We start from the raw sequence: 12706 nt of genomic DNA, 5'->3' as shown, positions 1-12706 counted from the left end.
TGAACGAAATGGAAAAGAATTTAAATAAATTGGAGTTGGATGTACTTACTGAAATTGATAAAAGAATTAGTGGGTTTCTTGCAACAAAGAGTATTCTGAAATATGATATTAAAAGGAAATGTTATATTGATGAAAATATGAATCCTTTTGATTTTGTTAAACTCTTTTGTGCAGGAACATACAAGATGGAAACAAAAGATATTTCAAATACTAAGGAATCTGTAGAATTTGAATCTTCAAGTTCTGAATCAGTGTGCTTCAAATGTGTCAACGTTAAGACTGACAATGACAAACTCGTGAAGGATGCGGAAAGTTTGACATCGGAAGTCAAGAAATTGAAAGACGAGAAGCAAGTTGATGTTAAACAGATTCTTATGTTGCAGGGAAATTGTGAGACGTTGAAAGCCGAAAATGACAAACTGTTAAATAACTTGAACAGTTTGACATTTGAAAACAAGAAGTTGAAAGAAAAAGAAAAAGTTTTTGAAGAGAAAGTTAAAGGTTTTGAAATTGAAAAAACAAGAAGTGAAAAAGAATTTCAAAATCAAGTGAAAATTCTTGAAGATGGGAGAAAGGTTTTTAGTCAAAACAACATTGAAAAGCAAAAATTGATAAATTCCCATCTTCAGAAAATTATAAAGTTGGAAAAGGAAGGTGAATTGGCTAGAAAGAAAATTGAAGAGTTAGAAAGAGACTTTGAAAGCAACAAGAAATCCTCAGAAAATGAATATTTCTGGATAAAGCTTGAGAACAAAAATCTGAAAGCTAATGAGACAAAATTTCAAGAACAGATAAAAGTTCTGGAGAATGAAAAGTCTGTTCTTGAAAACATGAAAATTGAGAATGAAAATTCAATCAAGTCTCATCTTGGTAGAATATCTCAGCTTGAAAAAGAAGCTGAGAATTTCAGAAGCAAGATTGATGAACTTGAGAAGAAATTGATAGGTTTTGTGACTACATCAGACAGTTTGAATTTTCCCTGTCCAAAACCCATCAATTCAGTTCCAATAAGTGACAATGTCACAAACTTTGACAATGTCAAAGTTGAAGATTGCAATGAGAAATCTGATGATGTAAATGAAAAATTAGAAAAACAAAAATTGTTTTTAAAATTAAAAGAAAAATTTCAGAAAACTGTTCTACAATCGACTGAAAAAGGTGAATGTTCTAAACAAAGACCTTTGAAGAAGAAAGTGGAATAGAAACAAAAAGATAATAAAAGTTCATCAGATCGATCATCCAATCGTAATAAAAAATTACAAAAAGTAAAAAATGAAATTTCAAAAAATGTTGGTAATAAGTGGTGCAGGTCAGACCACAGTGCTCAAAAGCCAAATCCAGCAAACATGAGGAAGGAATATCACCAAGCCAGACAATGCTATGATCTGAGCGTTTAGTGTGAAGGTGGTATACGGTACGATAACAGAGTGTGTTACCGATGCGGTTATCAAGGACACATTGCTGTTAACTGCCGGAATTGGAGTTATGAGACCAGAAGATGCTACAATTGTCAGATCAAAGGTCACATTGCCAGAGATTGCCCAAGGCGATCGAATGAAAGATTGAGGGCTAATTCTCAGAAATCGGCAAAGATTCCAGTCAAAGTCAAGCCCCATGAACAGAAGGTTCTAAAACCTAAAGTTCAAGATCAGACAAGTCAGGAAAAGAAAGTTAAACTTTCACAGGGGCAAAAAGACAGGCTGAGAAAGAAGAGAAAGAAGGCTAGAGAGTATTTGGAGAAGATTTTGTCCTCGGGTTCATCCGTTGGAAAGAATAAGAGTTCTGATGAATCAGCTTCCTCGGCTGCAAAGTCAAGCAAGATGAATTCATCAGATACAAATCTGAGGACGAAAGAGGAAAAGAAGAAGATGAAAGGTGTCGGCGATGAATCTGGCTCATCTAAGTCAGACAAGCCACACTCAGGCAATGATTCTGGTTCGTCAAAACCAGAGGAGCCAGTGGTTGAGGTAAAAAAGGAGAATTCAGATTTAACAATGGATGATGCAAATTTTCCACCATTGTTGAATAAGAATTCGAAATCACACAAGGACCGTCAGGCTTGGGTGAATCTGTTTAAATGAAAAACCTGACTTGCCGGAGTTCCCAGGTTGGTAAGCGTGGAACATGAATCGGCATATTTCTTGAGAAATTTCACTTTGGTGATTTTTCGCCTCAAATGTGGTAAATCAGGGACATTAAGTTGTACTTGATTTTCTACAAATGTTGTTTGGGTTTTGAAACTGAAATTGTAAAATCTGTCATGTGTCTGAAGAAAACAATGTGATGAGTAACCCCGAACCTACAAATGTTTGGTAAACAAACTAATTTTTCTGGAAAAACCATTTTGATTAAAATAACCTTAAGTGTTTTGAGATCATAATGGGAAAATAGTTTGTTGAGAGGGGGAGTTCTGATTGTTTACGTCAAGTGGATGGCGAATCGAAGCAATTCGATATCAAGTTGTCAAATTTTGTACAGTTTGTTTCAAATTTTCCCAGAAAATCAAAATTGAAACATATTTTGATTTTAGGGGGAGTAAAAATTTAAAAAATTAGAAAATTTGAAAATGTCAAAAACATTGAAAAATTAAAAATGAGTTTTGGTGCGAATAAGAGGAAATGATAGTACATCAGCTAGACTGGCACAGTACGCTAAAGATTTGTAATGTATAAATGCAATTAAGCAGTCTCGCTAAAGATGTGCCGGTAGGTTTTCACAGAATTAGTAGATCAGTTTGGGATATAAACATAAATTTCACTTGCGTCTACGTGGGGAACACCTCCAGGATATATAGGTAACCCCTGAAATCCTGTTTGAAGGGTCCCGTATTTTGAGATACTAGGTCTTTATACTCAATGATATCTGGGGTATTATCCCGGGACTTCTGCTGTATGGAAATACTGACCTAGTCCCCGAATAATACTTTCTGCAAAAAGCTTTGAAACATAAGCTCGCCCTCAGCAATCTGATTAAACAATAAAATTGATAATCTTTGTTGTTGTAATAAAAGATCCTCTAAAGGGGACACACCTAAAAGTCGAAGCCGTCATCTCTCTGCGTATACGAAAGTATCGACCTGAGCTCTCACGGCCCTCGCACATTACCCCTTAACAGATATCAGTTGTGGTATACTTACCTGTAAGACTGAATACTGGGGTCTGGATACGGGAGTATATACTGAGGTGGGACACATGTAGATGTTCAAGTTCTAAAAACACTAAATCTGTATCCCGAACGAGTTGAACATTTTGTGAGAATTTAAGTGGATCAAAATATCGACAATCAACACGAACTGTTTAAAAGCTTAAAATGAATTAACAGCTTAACGGTGCTAGTGTCTAGTCGGCAGCTGATATGATCCTCTTGCACGAACTCACAAAAATATGTTTGTATATATTTCATTTTTGCATTTTAATTGATGTTATTGCATTTGTGATTCATGTTTGAAAAATCCAAAAAGATTTTCAACAACTGATGTTGGAGAGCTGAAATTCAAAATCTCAAAGGCTAAACAAGATGAATAGTTGGTTTGGTTAAATTGGTTTGAAATGGTTAATCAGATTTTGGAAAGTTTAATAAATTGTTAAATGTGAAAGATTCTTGAATATTCTTAAATGATTAGTTGATTCGTTAAGTTGAATCACAATTATGTTTGTTTGAGATAGATTGTTTGAGTTGTGCATGTTTCTGATCCTGTTGTTACAGAAAGCCAGGAGATACATCAGAACCTGAGAAGAAGTTTAAACTGATAAAGCCAGGAGTTGATTTCAATGGTGATAACGATTTCCAGACGGCGATCCCAGCATGATGATAGGGGGAGTCTGATGAAAGTTAGATCCAGAGAAAGATTCGGGTACATAATTCTAGGAAGAGTTCCTGAAGAAGACCGATTAAGAGTGAAGAGCTGTTAATGTTTGAAGATTCTCACTGAAGATTCCGTCAACATTCAAGGGGGAGTCTGTTGGTGCAGTTGTCTGTCGACTACATCTTAATTCGAGTCTTAGGCTAGGGCTGATTGTATAGTGAACGGAAATTGAGTAATCATGTATTAGATAGGTCCGCTTATAGGTCATATCAGGAGGTCCGCTTATTTGTCACATATATAGGTTCGCTTATATGACTGATGATAGGTCCGCTTATATGGACATGTCCATATAAGCGAACCCATAAGCCTATATATAGGGGTCATTATGAGCGGATCAGTAGCAGTTGTGTGTGTGTGCATGTAAAGGCGAAGCCCTGCCAGTTTGTCTCCGGAACTTGTAATTTGTCAGCAAATCAATAAACGAGACGTTAAATAGTGAAATCAAGCTACACGAAGACCTAATCAATGAATTCCGCCTCTGATTTAGTCTAAGCACTCTTCTGATCGACTCGTCAGGTCGTATAACGATCCTACACTAAGGCACCCCTAGTGCCGTCAAATTCCCGAGGTTTGTGGTCTAAGAGTTGCTTGTAGGTGCAGCCTTCGCTGTGTTCAGAGCGAAGGGCCTCGAGCTGTGCAATGGCCCGTGAGATGCGCACTTGTAGTTCTGCCGCTGTTGTTGGCGGAAGGTTGTTGGCATCGACGTTCCCTTGTGCCGACATCTTCTCAGAAGAAGATTAGTTAAGTCAGGTTATATTTGTTTAGGGGACGCGTTTAGTTGTTTAGTGGTCATACGTACATACACATAATAGGTTATCATACTAACCAATCAAGCAATAACATAATCATAGCATAACCAAGAAATTTGGTCATTATGTTTAATGAGAGGATAGCAAGTAAGCACGTAGCGTTAAAATTATAGCACACACATATAGATCAATAACGTGCTTAACGAAGACATAGCGTCTGAGCTTTCGCTGGTCATTGGCCACAAAGTATTGTCGCATGTTTTATGATGGTTGGGCTCTCATTATTCTCCGACCACAATTGTATCGTCTTTCAAAATGTATCACATCAAGGGGGAAACAAGGTCACCCTACCCTTGCCCAACAAGTATATCAGTGTATCAAAATCACGTAGTCTGAAGTGGTCTTTAAAAGTCTCCACAATCCCGAATTATCATTAGTGTCTTTACCCAAATGTAATGCAATCCGCAAAATCCAGAATCAATTATATTGGTGACTGAGGTGGAGGGGAAAGAAAAGTAAATCGTTAACATGCGTGAACTCCTCCTCGAGCTTGTATATACGTCGAAGTAATTAACCGGTCTGCCGCTTGACAGTAAAGAAACGAGCCTTAATAACCAAGAAGGTGTAATAGAAGCAGGTGAGTGTGCCAAAGGAGACAGTGATGAATGTGGAGGATCAAAGTATACTGGCAATAGACAGGGTGGAGGACGTGGTGTCAACTCAAGCTCCAACGTTCTGCGACTCATATCCTCAAACTGTAGTTGTGTAGTCTCCATAGTGTGAGGGATGGTAAGGGTCTACAATTAGCATAGTGTATTATAGGGACCATCGAAATGGCTTGTCCAGCGCTGTAGGGTTGAAAGTAGCAACGGTGCGGCCTGTGAGGTCATAGAAAATGTTGCAGCAGCAATAGGGATCGTTATGCGGGTGCCGTCCAGGAGTACCTTTCTATGGTGTGGGTAAGTCCTAAGAGAAAGCGATAGGCATGCTGATGCAATGGACGTCGGTCTCCATAGGAGAGAAGGAGCAATCATCATCGGTTACGAGTGCAAAAACAAACGTCTCAACCAATAAGGGGATCGTCAGGTGCAGGTACTTGGTCAGATATAAGGGGTGCAATGTCTGGTAAACCAAAAGGAAATAGGGTCATGATCAATCAAGGGTGCAGGACCAGCAGGTGCAACATCAAGCTGTCCCACAAAGGTGCAGAGGCTAGCTCAGGGGCAGTCCCTGGGTCGTGTGGTGCCTCGAGCAAGTGATAGTGCAGCAGTGATAACGGCGTCGTCGTCTGTGTCAGTAGTAGAAGGTTGTAATCCGACCATCTATGAGGCTGTAAATGTCACAGACTCAATGGAGTCTAAAATCGAGTGTATTCTAGGCGCAGAGGATAGCCTGATAACAGGGGTCTTATATGTGAAATTTATAATAACGTTCTCGTCTAACTTTCCATCACCATGGATGTCGTCAGGAGCACCATCAATAGTCATGTCAACGTCATTGACTATTCGACGAGTAGCCACCCTTTGGAAGGAAAGGTCCACATGATGCGTATTGTCAAGGATTGGAGCCATTGTGTGTACACTACCGGAATGACCAGTGATGAAGTGGTCATGGACTGGAATAGAAGTAACAGGAGGATTCTTGTTAGAGAAGCCTTCAGCAAGGATAAATCATCCCCAAATTCTGGTAGCGCGGACTGTTGTAAGTCGTCCTTGCCCTTGGTCAGCATATCGAGATCACTCTCAGTGTCCGACGTAAATATCTCCGGCGCAGGTGCAGTCTCATTATTTGTGGCGGCGGCCATAGGGTCATCAGTGTTTGACAACCCGCTTTTTGATCAAGGCGTCATGTGTATCGGTGCATGGTAGTCATAGTATGTATTTCCATAGTAATCACTATCAGTTAGCGTATGCAAACAGTTTCCACATATGCACGTTTATCACTAATCAGCAATTAAGCATGTATGTGATAACAATGTAAGCAAGTAATCATCCTAGTCTTCCCCTGTAGGATCGATTTCAGACCCGAACGAGTCGATCAGAAGAGTTTATCTCTACACGAAAGGCGGAAACAGACGTATAGAGTTCAATTCAGCAAGATTCACACTATAAACTGTTGTATGATTGATATAAAGACGTTTTACAACCTGACAACACTTCGGCAGCACTTCGTTGCACAAGCCGGAAAGTTACAAATGATGAAAGTTTGAAGGGTATATATAGGAGGGACCCTTCCGTTTGAAACTAACATAACCTCTTCAAACGGAACCCTTCAAACTAAACCCTCTTCAAACTTTCAGCTTCAAACTAAACCCTTTTCAAACTTTCAGCTTCAAACTTTCAGCTTCAAACTTTCAGCTTCAAACTTTCTGCTTCAAACTTTTAGCTTCAAGTGTAGTAAACCGAGACTCGATATAAGATGAAGACGACAGATGACTGCACCAACAGACTCCCCCTCAGATGTTGACGAGTCTTAAGTGTCGAGTCTTCACATCTTCAATCTTTATCAGTCCTCTCGAACTCTTTGAAGCATTTGACGTTGTAAGAATCCTCAAATCTTTCTCTTCTCTTTTCATCATCATCAACAGAATCCCCACGAACAATCTTACTCGGATGTCTTCAGACTCCCCCTTTCTATATGCTGGGATCGCAGTCTGGCATATTGAAATTACAAAGTCTTCAGGTATCGGAACCTGGCACTCTATCTTCAAGTTCAAAATCAAAACCTGACTATTCCTGCACATATTCTTAACCCAGCAATAAGATTTCTAAATTTAACAACTTGAGTACACCAACACTAACTCCCTTTCAAATAACTCTTCCTCAAAATATTCACACATAATGAACCACTTGTTGATTTTCACAATACATTTGATTGTTCAATATACACTCCCCCTCACAACAAGATCATCATGTCTAGCACTTGGAATTTTGAAAATCAGCTTTTCAATATCAGTTTGTCGAAAATCTTTTTGAATTTTCTGAAAGAAAGAAACTAACACTATTTTGGAAAGAAAATGCAGAAAATGAAATATTTACAAACATATTTTTGTGAGTTCGTGTAAGAGGATCATATCAGTTTATGAGACATGTCACTAACACCGTTAGCTGTATTACATTTTCAGTTCTAAACAATTTACCTAGATCGTCAGTATATCGGTCCACTAAAATTTTCACACAAAGTTCAATTGATCTGAGATACGATATTAATGTTTTAAGAACTTAAACTTATCTGTGTGTCCCACTACTTGAATATACTCCCGTATCCAGATCCCAATATTCAGTCTTACAGGTGAGTATACCACAGATGATATCTTTAAAGGGGTTAATTGCGAGGGCCGTGAGAGCTCAGGTCGATACTTCCGTATACGCAGAGAGATGACGGCTTCGACTTTTGGTGTGTCCCCTTTAGAGGATCTTTTGTTACAACAGCAGTGACTATCAATTTTATTGTTTCATCAACTTGCTGAGGGCGACGCTTATATTTCAAAGCTTTTGCAGAAAGTATTATCCGGGGACTAGGTCAGTACTTCCATACAGCAGAAGTCCTGGGATAATACCCCAGATATCACTGAGCATAAAGACCTAGTATCTCAGAATAAGGGACCTTTCAAACAAGATTTCAGGGCTTACCTATATATCCAAGATGTTGTTACCCACAGAATAAGCAAGTTTGAAATTTAGGTTTATATCTCTTCACAATTTACTAACTGTGTAAAAATCTACTGACACGTCCGTAGTAAGATTGTTTATCACTTTTAAACTTTCCAAATCTTTAGCATGTTGTGATAGTCCACTGATGTACTATCATCTCCTCTTTTTCACAACAAACTCATTTTTGGTTTTTATCATGTTTTTGGCTTCTTCAAATTTTCTAATGTTTTTGGATTTTCTGAAATTTTCTACTACCCCTAAAATGCAAACACATTAAAGAAATTTGAAAACTACTAGACTCTTGACCCATTTGAAAAATAAAAAGTAAAACAAACTGTACAGAAACTTGACAACTGACATCGAATCACATAAAATCTCCATTCACTAGGCATAAACAATCTGAACTCCCCCTTTCAACAAACCATTTTCTTATTTAGATTTCAAAACACTTAAGTTTGTTTTAATCAAAATGATTTTTCCGGAAAATGAGTTTGTTTTTACCACTTTTAAGTTTACCACTTGTGATACATGGGGATATGGTTCATCATCTTGTTTATCAATCTCATATGCATAGTAAATCAAGTACAACTTAATGTCCCTGATTTATCATTTACAGATCAGAATCCTCTGATTCACTTGTAAACATAATCTCTTCAAAGTATAGTCAACAAATACCACTTGTAGGTAAACCCAAAGAATATCACTTGTAGGTTTTCCTGTGGGAATGAGACATCTACAAAAATCTCTTTACCACTTGTAGAATTAGTCAGAAAGATGCTGATTCCTGCTTCTCAATTACCAACCTGGAAGCTCCGGCGTAGTCCTTTCACCTGCGATCATTCAAATTTTATTCAAAAATTTTCAAACAAACTTTTTAAACACTAGAATGATGCCGATTCCTGATCCACCATATAAACTTGGGATCTCCGGCGTAGTCCTAAGACTTTATGGAAAACAGACTTCCATCTAAGTCTTTTCAGACTCGATGGATTTCAACTCTTGCACAGTGGGGTTGTATGTTGCCTTTTTAGTTGCGTAAAAGTCTTTAACCCCCTTCGCTTTCCCATTCAACATTTTCCCAAACATTTTCTTTACACTTCCATTAAATGTTTTCTCGACATCAAATTCTTTTTTCTCAGTGTAAAACTGTTTTGAAATATCAACTTTTCCAATTTTCTTTTTAACTTCTTCAAATTTCAGTGATGGAAATTCATCATCATTCACTGAAATTTTCTCCTCAACCTGTGGCTCTTCTGGCTTTGTGGAACCAGATTCATCGCCGACATTTTCATCATTCTTTTTAACAACCCACACTTGGTTGTCTTTTTCTTTCTTTTTGTAAAAATTCTTCTTCGAACACTCACCAACCTCATATTTTGAATTTTCAAAAATTTTAAGTCTATTGGTTGGTGGTTCAACATCAACAAATTTTTCTTTTAATTTCTGAGAAACTCCCTGTTTTGTTTTTGCATTTGTCGACCAGTTCCATGCAATGTGACCAGCTTCATTGCACTTGTAACAGGTTCGAGTCTCTCTTTGATAAAACACTTCAGTTCCATTCTTCTTTCTTTCAGCAAGAAACCCTTGATTTGACTGTCTCCAGAATGGTTTCTTATGTTCATCTTCTGAGCTTCCACCTGACACAAATTCTGTTTTTGTTTTAGAATTTTTATCATTTTTATAGTTTTCTGGTGGAACAAAGCCTAATCCTTTCTTTTTGTAGCTACGATTTTGGTTAGGTTTCTTTTGAAAACCAGAACTAGAATTGTAACCCTTTTTCTTGTTTAGACGTTGTTGAACTCTTGAAGTGTACTTTTTAGGTTTTTCAGTAAGATTTAAATCTTTTATTTCAGAAATATTGATTTCTGTCATTTTGAAAACCTTTTTGATCATGTCAAAGCGAACACTTCTTATTGGAAATTCGTTGTCATAGTATAATTTGTCCGAATCATTTAAAGTGTATACAACTTCAAATGTTTTATCATTCAAACTTGCTTTCGATAATAAAAAATCTATACTGTAAGACCGTTTAACTGACAAATTTTGACTGTTGATAGACGAATTTGACCCCTAGACTCAGATTTTGACTCGGACTCCTCATCAGTATCCAACACCTCATCGACCACCTTTTTAATTAACTCAGACTCATGATTAGTATCGGACGAGGTAAACGTGACATCAATGTTATCTGGTAAAACATCAGTTGTGTCGGTTTTTAGCTTTATATTGACTGCTTTCTCAAGTTGCTGCTCATTTGGTTTTCTAGGAGAATACCCTTCCCAAATTGGAGGCGGACACTTGTTATAGCTAACATTCGGTTTCTTACCACAATCGTTCTTCTTTTTTTGCTTCTCGTCTTGAAAAGCTTCCATTCCTACAATAGTTGGGTAAATACGATCAATGAGATAATCAGAACTAGAATAACTTTGTAACAAACGTCTAATTCTCTCATTCTCGATCTTTTCTGTCTCCAACTCTTGCTTCCACTTAGCACTTTCTTTGATGTAAAAGTTGATAGCTTTCTGCTTTGTCATCATGATAGCTCTGATACCACTTGTAGGATCGATTTCAGACCCGAACGAGTCGATCAGAAGAGTTTATCTCTAAACGAAAGGCAGAAACAGACGTGTAGAGTTCAATTCAGAAAGATTCACACTATAAACTATTGTATGATTGATATAAAGACGTTTTACAACCTGACAACACTTCGGCAGCACTTCGTTGCACAAGCCGGAAAGTTACAAATGATGAAAGTTTGAAGGGTATATATAGGAGGGACCCTTCCGTTTGAAACTAACATAACCTCTTCAAACGGAACCCTTCAAACTAAACCCTCTTCAAACTTTCAGCTTCAAACTAAACCCTTTTCAAACTTTCAGCTTCAAACTTTCAGCTTCAAACATTCAGCTTCAAACTTTTAGCTATTATGTCATCTTTTGCTACACATTCCTTGCAAGCTTCCAAACACTTTGTGCAAGGCTTGACAACTTCAACAATCTTCTCAACCTCGATTGTTTTCACAACTTCAATCACCTTTTCTTCTTCTTTCACCTTCTCAGTTTCAATTACTTTCTCAACTTCGGTAATCTTCTCAGCAACACTTTCAACATTTTGAACATCATCTTCAGATTTCTTTTGTTGTTCTTTAGCAGCTCTTTTCTCCTTCAGTTTCTCCAAGCGATCTGCAAAACAGAAATGAAAACTTTCAGGAGAAAGATGAGCTTTTGCAACATTTATATGTTTTTCTTCCTCATCATCACTACTACTATCAACTGGTGATTGATCAAATTGTACAGATTTTTCAGAATCAACATCTGATACACCCGAATCAGACGATGTTTGATCAAATACAACTTCCTTTTCCGAAGTAACATCATTCTGTGCACTCTCATCCGAACTCTGTAGACCTTCATCAGCACTTTCTGAGCTTTCTTCAGATGTAACAGACTGCTCCTCCACACTTTTCACTATCTCTCCAATAGACTTCATCCAGGTAGCAAACATGTCTGGCTCTCTGACAATCTTGGCAATGAAGGCTTTATACTCTCCTTTTTCATCAACGAACATATCCTAGCTAAATCCTTCAGGTAGTCTTTCATCATCTTGATCAACTATACAAGCTTTGCTGTCAGATGATATGTAGTTGCTCCAGCTGAAATCTACTAAACATGCTCTCTTTGAATCCTCAATCTTCCTACCATGAGCCGTCTGTGAATCTTGTGATTGACCAACCTGCTGATAAATGGCTTTCCGGTAGTAATCGTCTTTACCAAATGGATTCTGAGCACCGCTAGCTTCTCTATTCTTGCATTCCCGTTTGAAATGGCCTTTCTCCCTGCATCGAAAACAAGTAACTTTAGATTTATCAAAACCTAAAGTAGATACATGAGCATCAAGAAAGTCATTTCTCCCGGTGATTGTTTTGAACTTTTCAGCACGTCGAAGAATACTTGCAAGACACCATTTGATATCCATTAATTCCATCTCTTCGGCGTCTATTTGGTCGTAATCCTCTTTGGTGAGCATAGGATTTCCGATCCGACCAGCTACTAGACCCTCATAAGATAACAATACAGAACCAAGTAGAGCCATGTGGTCTTTAGCAGTGTCTTCTGAAAAACTTTGGCCTTCTGGAAGATTTAGTGCGATATTACACTGAATCACATATCCATTTCCCGTTTTTGTGCTTTGTGACTAAAAACTTGAATTTGACTCTTTAGGATTTACACTCGGAAATGATGAGAACCTACTACTGCTTTTGTTAGATCCCTGATCAGCCTTTTCTGATGAATCCCCAGCACTGAATGCAGTTTGGATTTTCGGAATTCTCTCAGATTCTGGAACTGGAATGCTACCCTTGTAGTACATCTTCACATCCTGTTGACCACTCGGACTGTTCATCCTGGCTATCTTCTGCTGTTCCAGATCCTGACTCTCGA

The 12706-nt window shown here is 37.9% G+C and overlaps 1 protein-coding gene across 1 annotated transcript in view; it reads right to left on the bottom strand.

The window, feature by feature from the left end:
• The window catches only part of LOC118488259, a 94283-nt gene extending 82527 nt beyond the window's left edge, over window positions 1–11756 (bottom strand). Inside the window, exon 1 of the mRNA XM_035985533.1 lies at window positions 11562–11756. Coding sequence (XP_035841426.1) covers window positions 11562–11756 — 195 coding nt within the window. The remainder of the gene's footprint in view (window positions 1–11561) is intronic.
• Window positions 11757–12706: the final 950 nt, after the last annotated feature.

The sequence above is a fragment of the Helianthus annuus genome, chromosome 1 (assembly GCF_002127325.2).
Source record: "Helianthus annuus cultivar XRQ/B chromosome 1, HanXRQr2.0-SUNRISE, whole genome shotgun sequence".
Lineage (NCBI taxonomy): Eukaryota > Viridiplantae > Streptophyta > Magnoliopsida > Asterales > Asteraceae > Helianthus > Helianthus annuus.
This window is presented reverse-complemented; position numbering and strand designations above follow the sequence as displayed.